At 40.5% G+C, this 25,530-nt stretch overlaps 2 protein-coding genes across 4 annotated transcripts; both read left to right on the top strand.

Annotated features, from left to right (window-relative positions):
- The first annotated feature begins 886 nt into the window (after positions 1 to 886).
- gja5a (gap junction protein, alpha 5a) lies at positions 887 to 15,115 on the top strand. The gene is made up of 2 exons (XM_022201912.2): positions 887 to 1,291; positions 11,438 to 15,115. The coding sequence occupies exon 2, from the start codon at positions 11,538 to 11,540 to the stop codon at positions 12,687 to 12,689; it is 1,152 nt and encodes a 383-aa protein (XP_022057604.1). The 5' UTR covers positions 887 to 1,291; positions 11,438 to 11,537; the 3' UTR covers positions 12,690 to 15,115.
- Positions 15,116 to 18,911: 3,796 nt separating this feature from the next.
- On the top strand, positions 18,912 to 25,200 carry acp6 (acid phosphatase 6, lysophosphatidic). Of its 3 annotated transcripts, none has more exons than XM_022201937.2 (11): positions 18,912 to 19,047; positions 20,350 to 20,575; positions 20,660 to 20,788; positions 21,683 to 21,813; positions 21,963 to 22,042; positions 22,123 to 22,210; positions 22,391 to 22,523; positions 23,249 to 23,349; positions 23,447 to 23,539; positions 23,635 to 23,800; positions 23,886 to 25,200. In XM_022201937.2, exons 2-11 carry the CDS (start codon positions 20,357 to 20,359, stop codon positions 24,018 to 24,020), a joined length of 1,275 nt encoding a protein of 424 aa, XP_022057629.2. In that variant the 5' UTR covers positions 18,912 to 19,047; positions 20,350 to 20,356; the 3' UTR covers positions 24,021 to 25,200. The 3 variants fall into 3 exon arrangements, with proteins under 3 accessions (XP_022057629.2, XP_022057630.2, XP_051815174.1); XM_022201938.2 differs by lacking the exon at positions 18,912 to 19,047 and adding an exon at positions 19,066 to 19,217; XM_051959214.1 differs by lacking the exon at positions 18,912 to 19,047 and adding an exon at positions 19,552 to 19,570.
- The last annotated feature ends 330 nt before the right edge of the window (positions 25,201 to 25,530 follow it).

Here is a 25,530-nt window from a genome sequence, read left to right as displayed (position 1 = left end):
TTCATACAAAACTTCTGCTCTCCATGTTCCCTAACATAACTTAAACATAAAACACATAATCTCCTTGTTCTGCAGCACCTGAATGGTCTTTTTTTCAAAAAATGTGAAATTTTTCCTCTGAAAATGAGCAAACCTGATGCACCTTAATAAGAACAGATAGCGAGGATGTTGGCCAACTCAAAGACTAACAAGAATAAATGAGCAAAGTCACATTTCTTAGTGAATGTACATTAGAACTGTCTGTATGTGTGTGCAACCTCCCCACATAATTACAGTCATTTGAAAGCCTTTGAATGCATGACGGCCCTCAGCAAGGAGAAACTGAACGTAAAAGTTTCTCATTATGTAATGCGTCATATCTGCAGGCGGACTGCAGAGCCGAGAGTCCTGGGCTGAAACTCACACTACGTAGGAAAGGCGGGAAAGAGACAGAGGATGAGCTGTTTGTATCTGTGACTCTTTGTTAGAATCTCAAACCTCAGCAGGGGATTTAAGACCAGCATGAGTTTGAGAGGAGGGAGTGAGACCCAGAGACAAAGCAGTTGAACAAAGTAGGTACAGTATTCTGGCTGAGGCCTTATGACTGTTTGATCTGTGCTTATTGGTTTGATTCTAGCTTTCAGGAAGCCACATTTTGAGCACGTTGTTGCTCTCAAAAGCAAAAGTAAAATCCCATTCTCATACATGTACTTCACTGATTTATTTGGTTGTCTTTGCTTTAACTAAATTCACATCAAAGGTTCAATAAATTCATCAACTTTCTGCACATTACATAATAAAATCCACTGTATGAATTTCAAGAAGTCTGATTTAAAACAAAGCTGTAAACCTTGAGGACCACACAATAAATACCAGCACTCTGGAAGTTTACTCGGAGCGGAATTGCCATTGATCCCAGAACACAATTCCACTTCCCCTCCTGTTGCCGGAGAATGCTTCCCAGCAAAAAATAGAGCACCAGGGATGTTGAGAAGAAAGGGGGAGTGGGGAGAGGAAGAGGAGGAGATGGAGGAGGAGGAAGAGAGAGAAAAGGGAGGTCCGTGGGGGAAACACTCTCGTGATGCCCCTGTATTTCTTCTTGTGCCCCCCGTGTGGACTAGCGGCTTGGTGTTTGGGACGACACAAAAGCTCAGATGCCACCCTCATCATCAGCCAGCTCCTGTTAATGCTCACAAGAAGAACTGCTCATCTCTGCATCCTCACCTAAAATTTATCCACTGACTTTGAGGAAGACCTGGGACAGACAAGGAGCTGCTCAGAAGCAACTTTAACCCCCAAGAAGAACAAAAAGGTAAGCCAGGGATCTACAACTCTTACTCAGATGAAAACTTGCAAATTAAGGGATGCAGACATTCTGGTAAATCCTAATAAAACTACAATAAAAGAGTGCAAGCAAACAGTGATGGACCCTAAGAGGGAGATCGATGATACCTTGAAGAGCAGGGATGATGGAGAGGGAGGCCTGTTGTGTGTTAAGAGTCCCTGTTCTCTCCTGCAGGTATGGCTGTCAACCCACTCGCTCTCATTCTTTCCATCTCGCTCTGTCTTTCTCTCTCTCTTCTTCCTTCTATAACTCTCATCGGAGACAAATAGAGTCAAACAAAGCGCAGCACAATGGGGACCTTAAAACAAAGAGCCACCAGCAATGTGGACATGTGGAATGAAGACTTTGACGAATCGTTGTCTCGGCGCCGTATGGTGCCCTAAAGGCTGAAATTCTGATTTAAAAATGCCATTAAAAATCCCCCGCAGTTTCTTGTTACTACAGAGATGTGACAAAAATATATTGGTCAGTTGTTTGTAAGTAGAAGTTGCTCAAAAACACTCGAAAACAGTAAAAAGACTCACATTTGTTAAAACTGGACATCTCAACAGCGAAGCATTATTCATATTATTCAGGTAAAAATATCAATATAACAGCATAAAAACACTCAATTTGTAATTTAACCTCAGTAAAAGTCCAAAAACAGTTGTAGAAAGAGTGTAGAAAAGTAAAAATGCCTCACACACACGAAGCAGAAACATCTAATTTTCATGCCTCCAAAACTCTTGTTGTCACTGGATGTTATTGAACTAATTATGTTACATAAAGTGCTCTGTGTATAATCTTTTAACATCTGAATCTAAAAAGAACTCATAACAAATATTATAACAAATACATGGAGTACAATTAAGAAGTAAAAATTATAATACCACCAGTGTGTTTCAGTAAATCATGCCACTGTTGGGGGTTTACAACTTAATGGGACTCTAGGCTAGCTGTAATGGAGTTAATGATAGCTCCTTGCCTAAATAAGTATCCAGAAAAAATGCTGTTACACACATACGTAGATAAGATAACATCCAGTTTTTCAACCTGACTCTCTCTCTCAGTGTTTTTGTTTGACATTTCAGAAACAGCTCTAATACATCAGCACTGAAACTCTGCCAGCATTGTTAGACTAGGCAGAATCCAAACTCCCTGCGCCGCCGTAAGAAACACCATATATCAGTGCAATAAAATAAAACACCCCAAATAGTACATGAGATTTGTGTAAATGTGTCTCGCAGCAAAAGATTACAGGCTCATTCAACCAAAAATGGCATCCTTTTCTGAGGGTGAATGCATATCACTGATTATGAATATTGTATCCAACATTACAGAGATAAAAGCCAAAATAAAAACATGGGGGGCGGGGGGGACACATGCCAAACATCTCATCTGTCATCCCCTCCCAGAAATAGCAGCTTCCCAGGAATTTCAATCGAGGGGAGTTTGTTCATGAGAATTGTCCTCCCTGAAACACCTTGCAGCTGTTTGTCCTGATGGTTCCAGTGCAATGCCATATGCAGCTAAACAATAGATCATAACAGGGCTGCGGGTCTGTGTACAGTTGTGGGGCAGTTGAAGAGCCAGACAGCCATGTAAGGTAGCAGGCAGCTCATCGGGCCGCTGGCTTCTGCTGGTGTGACTGATATATGGCAGCCTGGATCCATGCTGGCCTGTGCTGGGTGGCAACAGGTGACTCACATGACTGAGAAACGTTCTCCCCCTCATCCCGCATCGCTGTAGGTCAAACTATCCTCAGCTCAACCCTCCAGCAAGCCAGTATAGCTAAAGTTAAACATGTTCATCCTTAATTATAATCCTGGCACTCGTGGGAGAGATGCCCACACCAACCCTGCGGTCACGGCGACCAAACAGCTGCTGCAGGGCTGGGATCGACTCGCCGCACGTGTTAAAGTTCAAATTCAAGGCCGTGCTTCAAATATAACTCTGGAACTTTGACAAATAAGTGCATGAATGAAAATAAGTGAGCCTAGTTTCTCTCCCCATTAAACCCCACAGTAACTTCATGAAATTACAAGCATTAATCACTGAGAATAACTCAGCTGTATAACTGTAGCCTGGGTGTGTTTGGCATCTCTGCTGATGAAACTTGTGTATACGTTTGAGTGGTTGCGATTTCACGGAAACATCGCTGAGCTGCCAAAACGCTACACCTGCAAGATTAACACTTGCTGGCAAAGATGCTAAACCTTCCTGTTGTCCTCATTTACGGGCACCAAAAAATGCTGCTTCCTTGTCTGAAAAAAATGCAAAAAGTCAGCAAAAAAATTCCCCAATTTTTTTGAAAATTTGCAAAATCTTCAGGAAGAAAATTCCAATAATTTCTTAAAAGTTTCCCTAAAAAATTTACTTTAAAAAATCCCCCAAATTTGGCAAGAAAATTCTTGTAAATATTTTCCAAAATTTAGCAAAAATCTTCCCAAAAAAAACATAAAAATATCTAAATTGATTACATATATATCAGTACAACTTCTAATATTTTCCTTAAGAACATCCACAAAAAAATCAACCAAAATCCAGCGAATTTCGCTGGATTTTGGTTGATTTTTTTGTGGATGTTCTTAAGAAACATTTTTTTAAAAAACATTTCACCAAAAAATGTAAAAAAAAAAAAAAAAGAAATCCCAAATATGTTGAAAACGTGGACATCAGAAGTTTCACTGTGAATTTTTTATTTTTTTTTGCCCACATTTTCAAACTTTAAATGGGTCTATTTTGACCTACAGGACGGCACGAGGGTTAAAACTTTATTCTCATTTTCAGTTTCAGATATTAGAGCTGTAACGTCTCAAAAAGGGGTAAAGCAATCTAGCTCTGGGTTGGTCTGAGGTATAAAAACTTTAACTGTGTGCTGTAGTTGCAGGATTTAAATAAGGCAAGACACATGAAATAGTTTAAAGGCACTAACATGATTAGATTTAGATTTATGTACTGTATAGAACTTTATTTCCTCTCCCATTAATAATCTCATTACATATTCAGTATAAAACTGTATATAAAGTACTTCAGACTAGCTTCACCTGCAACAGCTACAAGATGAACATGCTGCTTATACACTTAGGACTTAGTATTAGTAATATAATGATGTCATATATAATAATATATTACTCACAGGGACCAAACCAGTACTTTTACTGGAATAAAAATCTAAACTTTTCTGCTAATGCTTGTGTCATTTTGCTTTGGTAGGAGTTTTCATGCAGAACTTCACTTGTAATGAAACATTTTTACATCATTGGAGTGGTCAAGTCAAGTCGAGTCACATTTATTTATATAGCACATTTCATACGACAAGCGCAGACTCAATGTGCTTAAGAACAAATAATTAAATAACAATAGAGGGTAGCAATAAAACAAACAGTTTTACAAGGTATTAAGATATAATATTAAAAGAAAAAGAAAAAAATAATAATAACATTAATTCCATAATAAAATGCTATCACCCAGCCAATCATTTTGAACCTAGTCAAAGGCTTGTGCAAAAAGATACGTTTTTAGTCTGCTTTTAAAAGAAGACACTGTTGTAGCAGACCTTAGTTCTTGAGGTAGAGAATTCCAGAGAGTGGGACCGTAGTGACTGAAAGCACCATGAGCAGATTTTGAATTAATTCTTGGTATGATAAGAAGACTTTTACTGGATGATCTAAGGGATCTGTCCGGTATGTATTCAGTGAGCATGTCAACAACGTAGGAAGGAGCTAAACCATTCATAGATTTATAAACAATAAGAAGTATTTTAAAATCGATTCTCTGTTTCACTGGAAGCCAGTGAAGAGAGGATAGAACAGGAGTGATGTGTTCATACCTCTTAGTTTTGGTTAAAATTCTGGCCGCAGCATTCTGAATAAGCTGAAGTTTATGTAGTACTTGCTTTGTCAGTCCAGCAAAAAGTGCATTGCAATAATCTAATCTACTGGAGATAAAAGCATGAACCAGTCTTTCAGAGTCTGCTTGCGACAGAAAGCATTTTACTTTAGATATATTTCTGAGATGATAAAAGGCAGTCTTGGAGATATTAGCTATATGTTTCTGAAAGTTAAGATCAGCGTCTAAAATAACACCCAAGTTCTTGACAAGCTCACATGGTTTTACTGACAGAGGAGTTAACAAAGGGAGAATATGTTGTCTCAGAGCACTCGGACCAACTAAAAGAATCTCTGTTTTATCTTCATTCAGCTGTAAAAAGTTAGTTGCCATCCAGTACTTAATATCTGTAATATCTGAAGTGGTACTTTTATTTAACTGGCAGTTTTACTTCTGTCATCCGGCTTTATATTGCATTATTGGCAATGGAAAACCAAAAAAACACTTAATATAAATTATTCAGAAATCAGTCCGAAATTACACTTGCTATTGTAATCAAGACACAACAATGAAATGACCTTAAATGCAACCAATAGTCCAAATAAATGAGATTTTCCTGATGTGGCCATGCAGTGAAAAGGTGCTCTACACTAGTATCGCATCGGAATATTTTTAGATCCAGACGTGGGACCTGCCTAAATTATTCCCTACAGAATATGTCAGATAGTACAGATTCATTTCAGTGGAATGAATGAGTTTCCTGACCGTGTGTTATTCTCTAATTAGAGTGACACATTTGTTTGTCAGGTTATGAGATTTTTAAAGCAGCCTACTGAGCTCTCCTTCATCTCCAGCAAAGCCTCTCAGACTTACATAATAACACCATGGTCTTTAATGCACAACGCAGTGTAAATACTTTTTCCTCTGCTGATGTTAGTCTAAACATGCCCCGTTAAAGGGAAGCAGGACAAGAAGATGGATACCTCGCCGACTAATTGCCTGTGTGTTTATGAGGACAGCGCAGAGCAGGTAGAGTATCCTGGTCCTTGAAGAGGATCCGGAGTCTGTCAAACAGGGTTTAGTGCTGAAAGGTGCATAAGGCTGAGGGAATGTGTAAATCAACCCTGCCCCCTGTTGTTACCGGTCTGGGATACACTGTAGCCTGAGGAGAACCGGCCAGTCCGGATGATAGAAAAAGATTTTAGACTCATCAGTTCGGCTTTTAATCTGTTCTGAGGGAAAAAATTAGTCTGTTCTCTATTGTTCTATGACATGAATAAAAATGATACTCAGTAATTTTGTGGGATACATAAATCTGAAACCATTGCTCCACGTGCCACCTCACAGCAAAATAAACAGAACTTGATGGTCCTATAAAATTTCTATCTCCGGTTTTTCCAGCCTTGGGTTTCGCCACAGCCCTTACAGACTCTCATACCAGAGACACTGCCCTCTAAGGCAACGCGACGGAGTATCCAGCAAACCGGAGGATTTATTGTTGTGTTGCAGGGCAGAGGAAACACACAGCATTTTTCCTGCAGCCCGTCACAGCGGCAGCCATCACTTCGTGGGGATGCAGTTTATTAGCTGCTCCTTCTCTCTTCCACTCTCTGAGCTGCCTGGCTGCTGTCCAAAGCAGCTCAGTGTCTGCACATGCACATCTGACTGGAAAGTTCAAGGCAGCTGTGTAGAGAGAGTCCAGCTTGGGTTGACCTTAAGGTGGCTGAAAGACGTCATTCTTGGCTGTAGATCATGCAGAGTTTACCTTCTTTCTTAGTTTATCATAATACCTTGCCAACATCTATCATAGACTTTGCTTCCAAGAAACTAACCAACTCTCTGCGCAGAACACTCACATAGAAGCTGACTCAGAGGTCATCATTCCCGACCCTTTGATCGGCGTCACAGAGGAAGAAGTCAGAATTTCATAATGTCCCATTTGCGCACTGTGCCATTCTGAATACTTTATAAGCAGATTGAGCATTACTTCTGTATTACTCTCCCACTGAGATTATAAACAGATGTGACAGCCGTGATGGTCTACAGGCAAACCAGACTGTTCAACAAAGGGCACGGTGTGTCACAGTAAATCCCTGCTTATTGCCAGCAGCGCAGGTATGATAGACAACCAGTGGTGGCAGAAGGCACTTTTCCAGCACAGAAGTTCACTGAAGAAACTTGGCGCTAACCTCTGTCCCTCTTCATCCCACTCTTTTTAATACCTTGTTCCCTTTGTCCTTCGGAAATCATATTGTTTGAAATTGCTTCCTTTCAGAGCAGGAAAAGGTAGTCGGGGGAAGGAGACAGAGACTAAGCCCGCTGCCTTTCCCACTCGATCTGAATTGCACATTGTCTATTTATTCCAGAGATGGAAAGTTTCCATTCTCACTGCTGCAATACTAGTTTGCATGTATTCTTTATTGCATGTGCCTGTGACTAATGGACTATGAGTGCATTAACTTGAATACAATAACATACCCAAAAATAGTGTAGAAGTAATGAGAATTTCTGTTGTATGTAGCCCTCTTCTCCATTCAAGAGATTAATACTGGACTTTTTGTCAACAACAGGTAGTGGAAGTTCTTAGTTCTTAGACAAAGAAATTCTACAAGTGTGGCACAGTAGTTATCACTGTCGCCTCACAGCAACAAGCGAGTTTGAATTTGCTTAAAGAATCCCGAATTCTTAAGATTGCAGTCGTATACAGTTGTCCCATCAATCCTCCTAAAGAAACACCTAAATTTTCTTCAAAACAGCCAAACTGAGATGCATCTGGTCCAATCTGGATGTAAACATGGTGTAGTGAAACTAAAGTGTGGGGTAAAAGTGCTTTTTAAACCTTACTTTGTGGCACCAAACTTTTAATACATCATATATAACTGGTGATCCTGGACTTGCACTTTTTATATTCCAGTGACCATCAAAATATCAGAGATGCCTCTCTACCTGTTTATTTAAACAGGAGATGGTCTTGTGAGCCTGAAATAATCAGGAGCCAGGAGCGTTAACAAGATGGCTGTGCCTAGATGGTGGCGAAACTTCCTTATCGGTGCTTTGCCACAGTCCAAAGACAAACTTATTACTGGCCTTATGTAACAGAGGTCCTGTCCCTTCCCCAAAAAATCTAACTGCGCTGTTGCTCTGGTGCAAGCACAATGTGGTGAAACTTTGTCTTTTGAGCCTAAAGTGACTGCCCAGTGGCCATAACCAACATGGTTTTCTTTATAGTGGCAAGACGTGCCTTTAAATGCTTTGCCACGGTCCACAGACATGCATCGTACGCTAACTGGAAACTCAAAGTGCCCTCAGGTGTCAAAATGAGCGAGCACGGCTGACTGTCTCATTGTGTTAGCTCTGCGATGGGTCGGCAACTTGCCCGTAACGTGCCCTGCCTCCTGCCCAATGTCAGCTTGGAAATTACCCCCTACAGCATAAAGCGGGCAAAACTGATGGAAAAAATGTACTTTTAAAATGATTTGTTCACTACTTTGGTTAAGACTAAATCATAACCATCTATAAAATTTTGTAAAGACATCCATGCTCTCCAGAGAAGGAATCCTGGTGACTTTGGTGATCCCCAGACTTTTCCTGAAGCTGGTGCAGATTCAGAAAGAAATGTCACCGTCTAACTATGTTATCATGAATTCCCATAAACTTTGACACAAGCAGCTACATACCCCTTGGAGTGAATCATAATACTTTCACGGATGCCTTGAATTTGTGTTTAATCCCCATCATCAGCTCAACACTTTCATCCCTGTAATACTTTAGTTTATGTACAAATACCTGCAAAATTAATCATATTGCTATTTGCATCACCTGTACTTTGTATTTACTGCTCATCAGCAACTGTAGATGCTAAACATTTGACACATTATGTTAGAATAATTATTTGTATGTTAGCAAACTAACTTTAGAATTTGGCAGCCTTGCTTCAGACTTATTTATAGACTAAACTACCCAACTACAGACGGATCTGAATGCCATTGTATTGCAGGAAAGATCAATATAAAGCTGAAACCTGACTGAAAAATGACATTTAAAAAACAGTTCACCGGTCAAAAAACAGATGCTAAATGAAGACCTTGGTTTACAAAAAATATTGCTGTTTACTATTCAGGTATCTTTAACCCTCGTGTTGTCCTGAGGGTCAAAATTGACCCGTTTTAAAGTTTGAAAATGTGGGAAAAGAACAATATTTTCTTTTAAAAAATCAACTAAAATCCAGTGAATTTCACTGGATTTTGGTTGATTTTTATGTGAATGTTCTTAAAGAAAATAGGAGAAGTTTTACTGATATAGATGTAATCATTTTAGATATTTTTAGGATTCTTTTTGGAAGATTTTTATTCATTTTTTGAAAATATTTACAAGAATTGTCTTTCCAAATTTTGGGGATTTTTTAAAAATAAAAATTTTAAGGGAAACTTTTAAGGAATTGGTGGAATTTTCTTCCTGAAGAGTTTTTTCAGACAAGGAAACAATATTTTTGGTGCCCGTAAATGAAGAAAACAGGAGGGGTAATGACTCCAATTTGTACTCATCATACTGATCCGAACCAGTAAGCGACCGACACAGAGGTTAACTGTGAGTTAGTCCAGGGGGAGGTGTATTGTTATCGAGGTCTGCACAGGTGAGGAAAGTCTGTTGTCAGTATCAGCTGATAAGAGCACGGCTGTTTTAATGTGCAACCTCCTGCCATTGTGCTGGCTGGACTCTCACTCCCTTCCTCCAGCTCTCAGCCTGTTTATGATTTACTTCCAGTAAAGATCATCAGCTTTGTCCATGCAGGGCTTTGAGCCAGTCGCCCAAGTTTCACCAGCTGGTCTCCAACTTCAGGAGGTATTAGTTGCATGCTGGAAAACAAGCAAGTTTTCCTATATTATCGCTATGCGTTGGTGCACCAGCCTTGGACATGGATAGAGGTTGGTTGTTTCCTCTCCAAAACATTGTCATGGGGGTGTTCTGTTTCCTGCCACTTCATGCTTTAGAGAACACACTGATCTGACTTTACATCATATTGCCATATATATACCTCATGGAGACAGTGAGGGAGGGGGAGAGACAGACAGATGGTCATTTAAACCATCTCTCTCTCACACGTAACCAGTGTCAGCCAGCCAGTTCAAAGCCCTGCTCACTGGACTAAACACTTACTCACTATGGAAGCAGCCGCTCATGGATTACATTCAGGAGCAGATGAGAGGTGGTAAGAGAGAACATCAGTTCCCTGTTTGGCTTTTGTCACTCTTTGAGATCGTAGTGATTATACTGTATATTATCTTCCTACCATTAAAGTAACTGTTTGGCTTAAGACGGCTTTGGAGGAATGTATACATTTTCTACAGCCTTTTCAAGTGTGGCAGCAACTTTAAAATGTGTGTTGGAAAAACCTGCCAAACTGTTACTTTTAGCCATTATTCTTTATGCCATAACTCATCTGTCTTTGATCTCTAATTGCTTAGTGAAAGCTTGAAGTTGCCATATGTACATATACAGCATGTAGAAGGTGGAGGTCACCCCTGGATGGAGTTTGATGGGTTTTCTTAACCTCTCAATGACAGGGGTCATTTATGGCCCTCATAAAGCTGCCTGGTGAGCAGCCTTATAGGGTCATTCTCAGCTGAGACTCGCCAGCCTGTCGCTGCCATGTTTGGGTCTCACTCAGACTCTCACTAATGCTTGAGTCAAGACTTAAAAGTGCGCACACACTTCCAGCGGAAAGAGGAAGAAATCTGACTGACGCCTCCAGAAGGATTGAGATTGCAATCTGTAGGAGGTTTTCATCATCGCAAAGAGGACGGTGGACATCAAAGCTGTGAGTGAAGTCTGTTGGTGATGTGCCACAGGCGAAATGGAGACTGTGCAGCTCAGGCCAGGTCACAGCATTAAAAGGACAAAGCCTCCTAGCATTGCCTCGCCCATTTGGTGGCCTGTTTCTCTGTTGGTCTGTTGGTCTCTCATACATAATTTGGAATAGACCAACAGGCAGTCTAAACACACATAAAAGAATATGGAATAATATTTCCTCAAACAACCTTATTATTTATTTGTACATGACTCTCAAACTTCCTCTCCTGCTCTTTCTCTGCCTCCCTCATGGGAAAATAGTTGTTCTCATGCCATAGTATCCAAGCCTCGAGCAATTCACAAGCAGAGCAGCTATTTTTATGCATAAGTTGCCACACATACACCCAGGTCATCCCATGTGGCAGGAATGTAGATGATCTACAGCAGTGTGACTGATTATTTGTGTTTCTCTTTTTCCCCTTCCTCTCCTGCTCTGTCTCTCCTCCATCCCAGTGACTTCACCTTTTCACCTCTGCTGCACCCTCTTTGCACCGTCCCCGCCTTCCCTCCTCGGTCTTTGGTTCTCAGGAGTGCGTTCGGACTCTGAGCAGTGATGGGGGACTGGAGTCTCCTGGGGAATTTCCTAGAGGAGGTCCAGGAACACTCCACCTCAGTTGGGAAGGTCTGGCTCACCATCCTCTTCATCTTTCGCATCCTGGTGCTGGGCACAGCGGCTGAGTCGTCCTGGGGCGACGAGCAGAGCGACTTCCTGTGTGACACTCAGCAGCCCGGTTGCACTAACGTTTGTTATGACAGCGCCTTCCCCATCGCCCACATCCGCTACTGGGTGCTGCAGATCGTTTTTGTGTCCACGCCGTCTCTCATCTACATGGGCCACGCCATGCACACGGTGCGCAGGGAGGAGAAGAGGAGGAGGAGAGAGCAGGAGGAGAGGGAGGAAAGGGGGGAAGGCGAGGGAGACCTGGAGGGGGAGAAGGAATATCTCCAGCAGAAGGAGACCGGAAAGGTGGTAGGATCTGATGGGACTGGGCGTGTTCGCTTAAAAGGGGCCCTCCTGCAGACTTACGTCCTGAGCATCTTGATCCGTACCGTGATGGAGGTGACTTTCATAGTGGTGCAGTATCTCATCTATGGGGTGTTCCTCAAGGTGTTGTACCTCTGCAAGGCCTGGCCCTGTCCCAACCCCGTCAACTGCTACATGTCTCGGCCCACAGAGAAGAATGTCTTCATCATCTTCATGCTGGTGGTGGCCGGCGTATCTCTGCTGCTCTCTGTGTTGGAGCTCTACCACCTGGGATGGAAGAGCATGAGGCACTGTGTACGCAAAAAGGTGATGCAAAGGAAGAACCACAGAGCCGTGACGGTGGCCGTGACTGCAGCTTTGGAGTGCAACACCCCGCCTCGACCCTCCACCTCCTGCACCCCGCCTCCTGATTTCAACCAGTGCCTGACAACCCCGAGCCCCATGAACCCCATTTCCTCCATGGCCTCGCATCCATTCAACACCAGAATGGCGCTGCAGCAGAACTCGGTCAACCTGGCCACCGAGCGTCATCACAGCTGTGACAACCTTGAGGACGAGGAGGACTTTCTGAGGATGAGATACGAGCAGCCGGCCTCGGAGCTGCCCAACAGCTGCTCCCCGCTGCCACTGCTGCAGTCCGGCTACATGAAGGACAAACGGCGCCTCAGCAAAACCAGTGGCTCCAGTAGCCGGGCACGCCAAGATGACCTGGCAGTGTAGACTCACTGAGAGAGGCTGACGGGGAGGAGACGAGGAAGGGCTGGACCTTCTGAACCAAAGAATAAGGATGGAATGAGCATTGTGTAAAGACACAGATATGATACTGAGATTTATATCAGAATGAAAGGGTCATAAACACTGGTGAACTATGCAAACTGTGGCTCTGAGGCCGGACTTTTGGCTGTAGAAGCGAACACATTCACGAGAGAAACTGAGGTCTGTGATTGGACCACGTAAACTTGACATGTATGAGCTTTTACAGCAGATTTTCTGTCCCAGAGCTTGAAAAACTGAAAAAAAACAACAACTGCAAAACAAGGAGAATAATGAAAACAGAGTAACGGCCAGGACTATTGCACATTTTATGTTAAACCCAAAACGAGAAGAAAGTAAGGAGATGCATCGTGTGTTTGGTGTGAGATGGCTTAATGAATCATTTTAATCCTCCTGTTGTCCTCGTTTACGGGCGCCAAAAAATATGGTTTCCTTGTCTTAAAAAAATCCAAAAATTCAGCAAAAAAATCCCCCAAATTTCTGAAAATTTGCAAAACCTTCAGGAAGAACGTTCCAGTAATTCCCTAAATAATTTTATTTTAAAAAATATTTACAAAAACAATTTTCCAAAAATTAGTAAAAATCTTCCAAAAAAAATCTTAAAAAAATCTCAATTGATTCCATATATATCAGTAAAACTTCTAATATATTCTTTCAGAACATTCACATAAAAATCAAACAAAATCCAGTGAAATTCGCTGGATTTTGGTTGATTTTTTGTGAATGTTCTTAAGAAGCATTTTTAACATTTATTTTTTCCACCAAAAAAAATGTTCAAAGATTTCCCAGAAATGTTGAAAATGGGGACAATAGAAGTTTCAGGTGCAATTTTTTTCCCCCCACATTTTTAAACTGTTAAACGGGTCAATCTTGACCCGCAGGACAACACGAGGGTTAATAGAAAGCAAAATGTCACACATATCTCAATTATTCAGTTCATTACAGATTAGCCCATGATGACTTTAGATAGTACAGCCAGCACTGTTTGTCCAACTGCAAAAATAAATAAATAAAATTAACGAGGCAAAAAATAAAAACAGGGACCTACATACTGTAAACTGTGAAGTTGTCCATTTTCAGTGAATTAAGCCAAAGTGCCTTAACAAATGTGAGAAACATAATAACATGTTTTTTTCTGTTCTTTTGAAAAAGCCAAGATAAATAAATGATAAACGCCGTAGCTTTAAATCAAGCCATTTGCTGGTTTGCTTATCTAATTGCACTATGCCTGCAGGTCAACAAAGATTAAACTGTAACTCCAGAATAATAACATTTTTAAAGCGTGTGAGCAAAACTGTGCCCATTAGTCATATATCTGACAGGAGCCGTTGCGTGCAGATGTGATGAGAGAATGTAGCCTGTTTTAGGAATAATAAGAGAAAAAGAAACTTGGGTGCGGGTTATGAGCAGATTCAGCCACTAGGTGGCAACAATGCACTTGCATTTTTCAGTCTCTCTCCTGGAGCCATTGTGTAAATAGTGAATTTGTTCCTATGTAATGTATGTTTAAGTTGATGTCTTTGAATGTATTTTATTTTTCATTTCCAGTGTCTAGTTCTTACCATATGCAGAATAATTGTACAGGTTGTTTATAGCCACAGCTGTCAAGTTACATCCTTACAAATGGAGGTTTAAGGTTCAACTATACATATGTAGTCATAGCAAATATTCATTTTAAAAACTGATTTTTTTGCTCAGCCAGCTGTACTTTCACTGCCTTTTTTGGTTCCTTCACACAGACTGTTATGCAATAAATGTCATCCCTGACCCATAGTCAATAAATGAATCATGACCTGTACAGTCTGCTCTGTTCTTCTGAAAGTATGTGAGTAGTTCAGTGCTTTAAATCGTTTGTGTGTGATTAATTCAGTGCTTTAAATCATTTGCCTTTCTTTGATTTTTCTGCTCCATCAACATACAGACACCAGCGTACTTTACATCTGAACCACATGGCAGAAGCAGAAATGCTTTTAAAATGAAAGCGTAAAAGAAAATCAAAAGAGATGGCAGCATACTGATGAAGAACGCGTTTTTGAACCGTGCAGAATCCCATCACCACTTGCATTTTTCAGTCTGTTGTCACCAGAGCGGACCTGTAGGAGACAGATTGAGGAAGATGAGCAATATTTACACAAACAAAGACTGTCTCGCCGTGGCTGCCAGGAAGCTGAGCGCTGGTATCCAGCTTGATCTGTCACGAGCTGAAAGGCTGAAACTGAATTGGAAACTACAGAGGATGCTTCTTTTCTATTTTGCCTTGTTGTTTTTGTAGAAATAATTCATCTCTGTGAAGTTCTTTATAGATTATGTTACACAGGAGACGGTGCTTTGAGTTAAAGCATTACAGTCAAGAGGATAAGTGCATATTGCTGTTCAATAAAATGTTTTATTTTCTCTGTAAAATACTAATGGATTAACTTAGTGTAATATTTTATGTTCTGTGTGTTCTTGTGCTTGTCTGTTGTCCTAATTTGTGTAAAAATGTGACCAATGTTTTCATTCAAAATGGCTTAGAGATGTATATTTTAAGTTAATCAATCAAGTTCTCCATTTTATGCAATATTTTATACACCTGTTGTATGTTACTTGATGGACACCCTCAGATTGGGATAAAAAACAGAAGAATTTTCAGTCAGGAAGAACAAGTCATATCTTTAACTCGAGTGAATGTAGGAAAACTAGTACAATATTAAAAGTAGTCATTATGCAGAATGTTCGCTTTCATTGTTTTAACCGGATTATTGTTGCTACTGCTAATTCATTATCATATATGCAGCTGTTTCATTCTGGTTTATTTTCTACTTAACTGAGCAATTACAACAAAATGCAGTGATTTTGTAATTAAAAAATGAGTTATAATTATTGTTGGTAATATTAAAACTTTTATTATTGTTATTATTTTTTATTATTGTCAATGCTGTTTCTAGAATTTAGTTAACATTTTGTAACTAGTTTATAGTAAAAGTAGTAATAGAAGTTAAGTAAAATACAGTAAATTCATTCATAAATGTGAATAGAATTTGGTACTTCTACATCTGTTACTGTCCAAAATCTAACTAGACTGCATGATTATTTATTACAGTGAACAGCTATGTTTTGGTTAATCTTTTTTTCATTTTTTTTTTAGTTTTGTTTTCTTCTTCTACATAATGTCTGTCAGAAACAGAAAAAAAAAATCCCAGTTTTAATTTTTCACAGAGCAAAGCTGTGTCTTCAGGATGCTTTTTTAAAAAAAAATCTGATAAGCAGTCCAAAACTCAAAGATATTTCATTTATAATGAGGTTTCATCTGTTTTATTTAAAACCTTGGAGAGCACACTGAGAGACAACCGACATTTTCAGTTGTAGCGAGGTACATAAAACTAAAGTACATTTAAAATTACATAGCAATAAAATAAGAATACACAGCTAAATCAGATAAAAACTGAATTTACCAATGCTTAAAAAAAGTGCAGGAACTGACAATGAAAGAAATTATAAAATGGGAGCAATGAGAAAGTGAACAATAAAACAAAACAATCAACGAAAGCAACAATTACATCCTGAAAATGTGTTGCTTCTGTAACTTAAAGTTTTATTTAAACATATTCCAAGTAACACAGCAACAAAAACCAGACCTTCCTAATACTATTAATAAGATAAAAGTAGTAAATCTTCAAACTGAGTGTTTGTGTTGTGGTTGTTTAGTTTCCCCTAGATATACAGTCAGGTCCAGAAATATTTGGACATTGACACAGTTTTCAGCATTTCAGCTCTGTACACCACCACAATGGATTTGAAATGAAGCAATCAAGATGTGTTCAAAATGCAGACTTTCAGCTTTAATTTGAGGGTATTTACATCTAAATCAGGTGAACGGTGTAGGGATTACAACACATTTTGTACGTGCCTTCCACCTTTTTAAGAGACTAAGAGTAATTGGACAAACTAACATAATCACAAATCAAATTGCCACTTTTAATATTTGGTTGCAAATCTTTTGCAGGGAATGACAGCCTGAAGTCTGGAACCCACAGACATCACTGGATGCTGGTGATGCTCTGCTAGGCCTCTGCTGCTGCTGTCTTCACTTCCTGGTTGTTCTTGGGGCATTTTTCCTTCAGTTTTATCTTCAGCAAGCTAAAACTCTGCACTTAAAGCACATCATGATTATTTCATTTAAATCCATTGTGGTGGTGTACAGAGCCCAAACACTAAAAATTGTGTAAATGTCCAAATATTAGTGGACCTGACTGTAGGTTTGTGCGCTTCTCACTGCAGTGGACTACAGCACTGCTCCGCTTGTGTTTGAGTCATTAATTCCTAGTGCGAGTCAGTTTTACTGGGTCTGAAGTGCACCTTGACGTTGTGTTTGATAAAAAAAATCCCTCATGGGAAGTTCTTTAGACACATCAGCTACAAATGGCATGACTTTCTGTTCATTCCCGTCTTATGTTCCAGTGGGTGGTGGTAATCAAATAGTAGTTATGGATCTGTGTGTTTAGATTTCCTACTTCCAGCTTCTGTCCACAATATAGTCCCAAAAAAGCAGTGTATTTTCCCTGATACCTTCCATTGTAAACTTCATGTTGCCATCCACTGAGTTGATACGTTCTGTCAAGGCTTCTACCGTTTGGGTTTTGATGTCTACACAAGTTTCCTCCACATGTCTGAACCAGGGACTGGGTGTGGCTCCATTAAAAGAGCTCAGACCTTTTATTTCTGCTTTCTCCACCTAAAACTCTGTCATACTGTATATATCCATGCTGCATATCTTGCATACTATATGCTCCGTTATGACTGTTTCTACTGGTAATACTGCTCATATTTTATGTAGCTTAGCACATTCATGCTTCCCTTAGAGCTATCCACTTCGACATTTTACATCCCCATGCACTTTTACTGCTTCTTTTGCACTTCTGGTTCGATGCCAAACTGCACGTCATTGTTTTATAGCTTGTACTCTGTGCAGCGATCATAAAGTCGAAACTAATCGTATCTAATCTAATCGTGTGTGGATTGGAGACAATGGAGGGCATTGGAAAACCGAAGGCACACCCGTGCGTCTGTCTCTAAAAACCCTCATTGTGTTTAAAAATGTGGTCGTAAGGCAGAAGTCCAGCACCTCACATATATGACCAAGAGTAAACAACACAACTTCCCCCTTTTTTATTTTTAAAATGCAAAAAGAGAAGTCCAATTGCCTTCTATGGAAAGTCATAGGATTACTTGGACCTAAATGACTGAGAAACTATAGTAAAGACTCACATTTAATCAGAATCAGATATACTTTATTGATCCCAAAGGTGAAATTGCTTATGTTACAGCTCCCTCTCAAGCCTCAGAAATTTAAGCAGTAGAAAAAAATGTATTGCATAAGCATAAGTAGAAAAATATGGACTAAAATATAAACAAGTAGAGAAGTAGAAGCATAAAAATGTGCATTGTTCTAAGAAAAATCTAAATGTAAGTATAAAGCGTAATAAATATTAATGGAGTTATGTTTGTGTTGCACAGAGAATCATTTATTATTTCTTTTCTTATTTTGTTGATATTCCTACATAATCAGAATCAGCGTAAATGGCCAAGTATTTACAGAACATACAAGGAATTTGATTTCAGCTGTTGCTGTCACTCTAGGAATAAGGAAATAAAATAATAATAATAAAAATATAGAAAGAAGAAGGGGGAAAAAATAGCGGTAGTAAAAAGGAAATACAACACAATATATCCAGATATTTCCAAGCTAGAAAGGAATATACAAACACAGTAGTGCAAAAATGATAACTGTGATGATACTGTGCAAAAAACAAAGAATAATGTTCTTAGTGCAAAAAGTGATGTACATATCGATTGGTATATTGTATATTGTACAGGTATGGAGGAATGATTCACCCGTATAATATAATATAATATAATATAATATAATATAATACAATATAATACATGATTAACTGCTTAGTCAAACAATTGTACTTGAGTTCTGAGCTATATATATATGTGTGTGTATATATATTAGGCCACAGATATGCAGATACAGTTCTGTCCTGTAGAGGATAGCAATATACTTTTATTAATCTCCTCCACTGCGAATACTTAAGAGAAGAAGAAAAACAGCCGCAAAGCTAATGTGAATGCTGGGTAATGTAGTTCAATCTTCACCTAGCGTACGAATACTGCTATAGCAAATTGGCACTTGGCTGCCTATGTTTCCCGGCATGCCCTTCGGCTTGAACCGGTGGCAAGAGTTGCCGAATGATAAGTGAATTTATCGGCAACTAAACGCTGTTTTTTCGACGTCTTCATTTTGTGGCTCGTTTTAAAAGTAAGTGTTGGCAGTTGTGGTTGAAGGTTTCTTCTTTCTGTCAGCTCGGTTTGCCCGCTGAGGCTAAGGTCAGACTTCATGTCATCACGTTGTGTCGCAACGAGCTAGTTTTGAAAGTGTTAACGGAGGCTGCGGTGTTCTTTACGTGCTTCTGTTAGCAGCCACTTGAGGTAACGTATGTTGGCTAACTTCGGTTATCCGCAGTCTAAACAGTCTTTATCTTACAGTATTGGGCTGCACAATGTCAGGACGAGGTTATATGAGCTTTATTAAATATTGAATTAAGAGAAACGTTACGCCCTCGGAGAGCTCGTTGCACCACAAAGTTCTGCATCCTGCTGGTTAGCCCATCAGGTGTCTAACTTATTTATTTTTGGGACTAATATCATAACCAGAGTTTTGAGGATTTACTTGAAGATCAATCAGACTTACCTGCTTCACCCAGACCGTTCAAGTAGCGTCATCGTAAGCATCCGCAACACCTGCTGACCTGACAGGAAGTTTAGTTTGATCAGTTAAGCAGGTTGGTACATAATAAACACTGCAGCTTTTAACGAATATTCGGTTCGCTTTTTATTTTCTTCAAATTTAATAATTTTAGTTTCTTAATTTGTAACTTTCGTTGCTTTAATAACATTTTTTTTTTGTTGAAGCTTTGTGATTCTTTTTTCTCTGTTTATGACGTAATTGGTAAAGAAATCTGCAGATAATTGCTCACTAATTAAGTGATTAATCATTGGTGTTAGTGTAGCAGAGTGTCAAGAAGTGTCCAGTTTTTCGACGTGAACATTCTGCTGTTTTTATTGTGACAACAGTTTAAATATTTTTGTGTTAATTTTGAGTTTTGGAGACACAAATTGTGACCTTTCACATTTAGTTCAACAAAAAATAAAAATGAACGAACTGACTGATTGGAAAAATAGAGGAAGACTTGTGATAGGCAGACTGAGAGCGCTTAATAAAACTGGAAACGTTGCTATTCTTCTGCATTATATCACTGAAAATTAATTTTTTGAGGGAAAGTTTGTACTCACCAGGTAGAGCTGTGAGGCTTTTTCCTCTGTTAATAAATTTATTGAGTAGGCAATCCGCAGATAATCAATAACTGTGTCATCAGTTGCAGCCCTAGAAGACAGAATTAGTTAATTGACAGAAACTTAACTTATATCACAGTCTCTCTCAGTATTTTCTAACATTGTATTGAACAAATAGTGGAGTTAATTATTTATTCCAGTCCAAGAAGAGCCATTTATATCTTCTTAGTGTTAACCTGAACACATTTGTCGTTTGTTTTGTGCACAGCGCAGCCATGAGGAATCTATGGGGCAGAGCCTGCATGATCGGTTCGGTGTCTGCAGCTTTCGGCTCGATGCTGTGGTCACAACAGAAGACTGAACCGGATCAGGTTGCCTCTAGTTGCCCTTCCTCTGACACAAACCCCAGCTCTCCCTACGAGCTGAAACTGGTCCAAGTCTTGTTCCGACACGGCGCTCGAACGCCTCTGAGGTCGATACCTGATGTGATGGAGGTAAAAAAAACTGCAGTTGATGTCTTCAAAAGTGTCACGCAGTGTCTGTGAATAATGACGTCTTGCTTGTTTGTCTCACCGAAGGCCCAGTGGGTGCCAGCGCTCTTGGATCCGCCACCACACACCCACATCAACTACGTAGTGACAGATCTCCATGGTGGCCCCCAACCTCCAGCTCCTGTAGAAGACAACTATCGGAAAAGCTTGCTGCCCGTGAGTAGGTGTGCCTTTTGGTGCTGGATGCAGTCAGACAGGAAAAGAGTAATAAGCCTGCTAAATATACACATGTAAACAACAAAGGTCATTGTCATGTTTTATTGTGTTGCAGAAGAATTTTAAATGTTAAAATGAAGCCAGATATCTTCAAATTGATTCAAACATGGTACAGATGAAGACAGGGGTCCTTCATACAGCACACATTTAGAGAAATCATTGCATAATTAGCAACAAAATGATGCTATTCCCCAGGTATGCCTGTTCTGGCGGTGGGCAGTCTTGCATAGTTGCTATAGCTACTTCAACTCTTACTGAGACAGTAATGAAATACAGGCATCAGTATTGTTGTTTTGCTTCCCTTGCTATGACAACTTAATGTCTGCTGTGATGAAGGCCTGTTGTTTTACGCGTCATAGAGTCGCCTGTGTGCAGTGGAGGTGTATGATTTTGTGCTTTTTATAGACTCTGTAGATGTGAGGCACCCTGTGGATTCCCAAAGTACCTCACCCTCATACAGATTCATCAATTTTGTTAGCACTTCTCCCTCTAGTGGCTGAAAGGAGTCGTTGCAGATATCACCAAACTGGATTCATTCACCTCCCCTTTTGTAATGCTCCTGAACTGTACGTTGAGCTTCCCAGTGAGACATTGTGTCTCGTTTGCCAGCCACTGCGTCCATGAAAATGTTACTTTCCTGTGCTGAGTTAGCTGCTTTGCTAAAGAGGTTTAACTGCACAGGATTTAGCTTAGAATGCTAAATCCCACAATATGGACTGAGGCCATGCTTGTGCCGCATCCAGCCTGGGTTCCTGCATGTGATCACAGGTGTGTGTGTGTCTCTGTCAGCCACATCTGTGAACATAACTCAACCCCGTTTCTTGCACTTGGCAGGGTGGAACGTACCCCGGTCAGCTGACCACAGTGGGCATGCAGCAGCTGTACGAACTGGGCAAGAGGCTAAGGAGGAGATACATCGAGGAGAGTAACTTCCTCAATGCCACATTTAGCCCAGCTGAGGTCTAGTAAGTGCCTCGCATCGTTACAGGTAGCAAGAACGCAAAACTTTTCCCTGCTTTACGGGCTTGATAGATTGGGTTTCTGAGGATATCAGGCTAAATGTTTGTTATTTTAAAGCTGGCTGCCTTCCATGACCTATTTTTTCCATTTTTAGCGTGCGCTCCACTAACATTGTGAGGACCATCGAATCTGCCAAGTGCCTGATAGCGGGGCTCTTCCAGCAAAAACAAAAAGGTAGAGCAGAGGTGTACATGTACAGCATGCTATTTTTCCTATTCTCTTATTTATTTTTGCAATTTTCTTTGTGTTTGAAGAAATCGTGCCTATAGTAACGTCGGAGGCAGAATCGGAAATCCTGTATCCTAATTTTCACGGATGCAAGCTGCTCAAAACCCTTGCCGGGTATGTGGAGCGTATTTTCATAGCAGGCAGGGAGTCACATCCAGCTTAAACCATCCCATGCACCCAAAACTGGAATCTTGAATAATGTGTTGTGCAAAATTATAAGCATGGTTGAGATGCCTTTGACAGGTTGTCATGGTGTGTCTGTGTTTTGCGGCTGACACTGTGTGTTCTCTGCAGCCACCGCTGGGCAGAGTCGGCCACTCTGCCAGACATTGCAGCAGACCTGCAGAGCATCCAGAGCGCGTTGGGGATCGCTGCTCACCAGCACGTCGACTTCATCCTCATTAGGGATGACATGGTTGCCAGAGAGGTGACACCACCGCGTCGTGATTCATGTGACTTTTTGTTAGGTCTCACCACAAGCTATCAGAATACATATGATTATTATAAAGACTTGTCCTGGCCCGGAGCTGCAACCTAGCAGGCTGCTACTTATGTAAGATGAAGCTCTGTAGCAGAATTCATCAAGTGTCTCGAGATTTTAACAAGTTAAGACTTAAGAGATCCGGCACGAGTTCAGAGATTGGCAGTATTTATTCATGTGGCGTAATTAGAAGACGTTTTCAAATAGATGTCAAATCTAAAGACTTTTGATTCTGTCGGTGGAAGTGAGACTGAAGATCGCATTTGATCATAGGAGTAATATCAGACTTCGGAGACATTTCTTTTAATTGTAGATGTTCAAATAAATTTTTACAGTATGAATGTGCTCACTGGGAACCACTACAAGATCTGAGGAAGAAAGAAGGGGTTTCTTAAGTGGAGCTGTCTTAATGATTTACCTCATCACTGAAACCCCTACCTCACAATCCCATTAGTTCACACCTCATTCATACGAGTACCAAACAGCCATATTGTACTCAAACAGAAAAAAACCTGAAGTGACTGGTAGTTATAATACTGACCCTCCCAAATGTCTCATAGTGCAGCGATGCTAGTTCTGGACAACAGAGCAGAAACTTCTATCATGTTTCCTTTTGAGGTTTGTGCTGTGAATCATTTCTAATTCTGTCACACGTGTCTTCATACTAACAGATCCATGGCCTGCCCTGCCCACCGGCACTGGACACCTGGAGGAATAAAGTGGAACAGAGAGCCGTGGACATGATGTGCCACGTTTTAGAACCCAGCAAAAGGTTAGATGACATAAAGTCACCAGAGAAGCGGGTTTTCGGTTCAGTGTCTGTGAAGATGCTTTTCTAATCTCTGTTTCTTGTGCTGTGTGTGTGGCAGGGAGCACTTGCAGCTGTCTGTAGGACCCCTCCTGCATACACTAGTAGACAACATTGAGGCAAAACTACAGGGCACCTCATCCGAGCCAAACAGGTCGGACGCCTCAGCATGGGCACGCCCATTTCTTACGCAGGCTTTGCTGTTGTCGGCTATTGAATTGTTCACTGTTGGAATGCTGTTTCTCACAGGAAGCTGTTCTTGTATTCTGTACACGACACCACTCTGATGCCCTGTCTGATGGCTCTGGGGATTTTTGACATGAGATGGCCACCGTATGCCGCCGATATCACTGTGGAGCTGCATCAGAAGAAGCAGACCAATGAGACCTTCGTTAAAGTGTCATACACAGGCCAGGTAATGGGTGACAAAGTGAAACAGCACTGTGTTTAGTAAAGAGGCGTGTGCATTTTTTCAACACCAAATTGCTTTCTTTCTGTAGGATCAGCTTATACCAGGGTGTAGTGGAGTCTACTGCCCCCTACAGGAGTTCAAACAGGTCGTTTCAGCCTACTCACTCAGCTCCGAACTCTACCAGTCAATTTGTGACAGCACAGGAGGCTTGACCGAGCCATGAACCCTAAACAAACCATCAAGCGAACACAGTGCTACCCATGAGATTACACTCTGACAGTAAACACACATCATGTTTTTTCTGACGTCCTCACTTCATCCAGCCAGCAGAACTCATTATACCTCACTGTTGGACTACACTCAAGTTCAGCCACTTAAGTTTTCATCAGATGTTTAATTTCATGATCCGTCATCTTCCTGTAACCATGGCAGCCATGTAAAATTTACGTAAATTAAGTTAATAGCAAAGGTACAGCAACAAAATATACGTGCAGAGTGATTTTGCTTTATGGTGTATGCCTGTTAAATATCTGGTGCATAGGTGTGCATTTGCATGCAACACTTCCATTCTGTTTGGCTTATTTATTAAAGCTGAAGTTAAGTTTTTCTTTCTGTCAACAACCCAAACAAAAACACATCACAGGTACTGTTTCATTTTTAAGAAATTATCTCTTAAAGCAGGTAGATGCCAGATTAAGCAAAATACTCAAACAGGAATAAATGATGTAGCTGTTGGGGACTATTTTCAGCTGCGGACTGATACAACTTTTTGTGAGTGGCTTCTACAGGACAATGTATGGCATGTGTGATTGTGTTAAAAGAAATGCCTGCTCATTTTAATGACTGGCGTGGCTTCTGTACTTGTTTTTAATCATTTTTAAATAAGGATGGAGATCTGTGGTACCAAAGAACATACACTGTATCAGGCCAACAGATACTTGAGACTATATTTTTCATTTTAACATTTGTGATCTTTTTGGGACTTTGTACCAAGACAAAGAATTCTATCTCCTTTTTTTCCCATTGCTGCAACTCAATGAAATATGGAGATTTCAGAGCCCTCAACACCTGTACTGGACTGCTGACACTACTACTCTACTACATTGGTTGAGCTCACAACCATCCATCCATCCATTCTCTATACACCGCTTTATCCTCACTTGGGTCGCGGGGGTGCTGGAGCCTATCTCAGCTGACTCGGGCGAAGGCAGGGGACACCCTGGACAGGTCGAGCTCACAACCATATCTTTCATATTAAGCTATCTCATTGCTCAGGGGACTACTACAGATTTCATGTAATGAATCTGATGTTTATTAGCAAAGGTGTGCAGAAAGTGGATTGTTTTATGTGAATGTAAAGATTTGGTTTGCATTGGTGAGACATAAATACAAATTTTACTCAAGTCTGTTTTGCCTTTGGCTCACATCTGGGAATGATCTTTGCACCGTTACCCACCAGCAAAATAAAACCTCCAAACACAAGTTAGAAAAGCACAGCTAGTTTCAGAGCGTTGGAGTGCATCAATATGCTCGCATCTAATGTGTGGTGTCCTCTTGAAAATAGTTCTTAGTAGTTCCTGATATGTCAACTGATCAATGACTTGCTCTCCTTGTTCTAGTTGAGTGTTGGTAAGCTGGTTTGACATGTAGAATGACAAAGACACCACCTGGTCCACATAACCGACCACATGTGAACAGTCAAAACCCACGCGGGCACATGCATGCACACACAC

Source organism: Acanthochromis polyacanthus, chromosome 14, assembly GCF_021347895.1.
Source record: "Acanthochromis polyacanthus isolate Apoly-LR-REF ecotype Palm Island chromosome 14, KAUST_Apoly_ChrSc, whole genome shotgun sequence".
Taxonomy (NCBI): Eukaryota; Metazoa; Chordata; class Actinopteri; family Pomacentridae; genus Acanthochromis; species Acanthochromis polyacanthus.
Note: the sequence above shows the minus strand (reverse complement) of the source record. Positions and strands in the feature narration are given on the sequence as shown.

Coding starts and splice junctions, on each gene's coding strand:
- acp6 (XM_022201937.2), top strand. CDS start 20,357: ATGAGGAATCTATGGGGCAGAGCCTGCATGATCGGTTCGGTGTCTGCA. Junction 22,043..22,122: donor CTTCCAGCAAAAACAAAAAG/GTAGAGCAGAGG, acceptor TTGTGTTTGAAG/AAATCGTGCCTATAGTAACG. Junction 22,524..23,248: donor ATGACATGGTTGCCAGAGAG/GTGACACCACCG, acceptor TCATACTAACAG/ATCCATGGCCTGCCCTGCCC.
- gja5a (XM_022201912.2), top strand. CDS start 11,538: ATGGGGGACTGGAGTCTCCTGGGGAATTTCCTAGAGGAGGTCCAGGAA.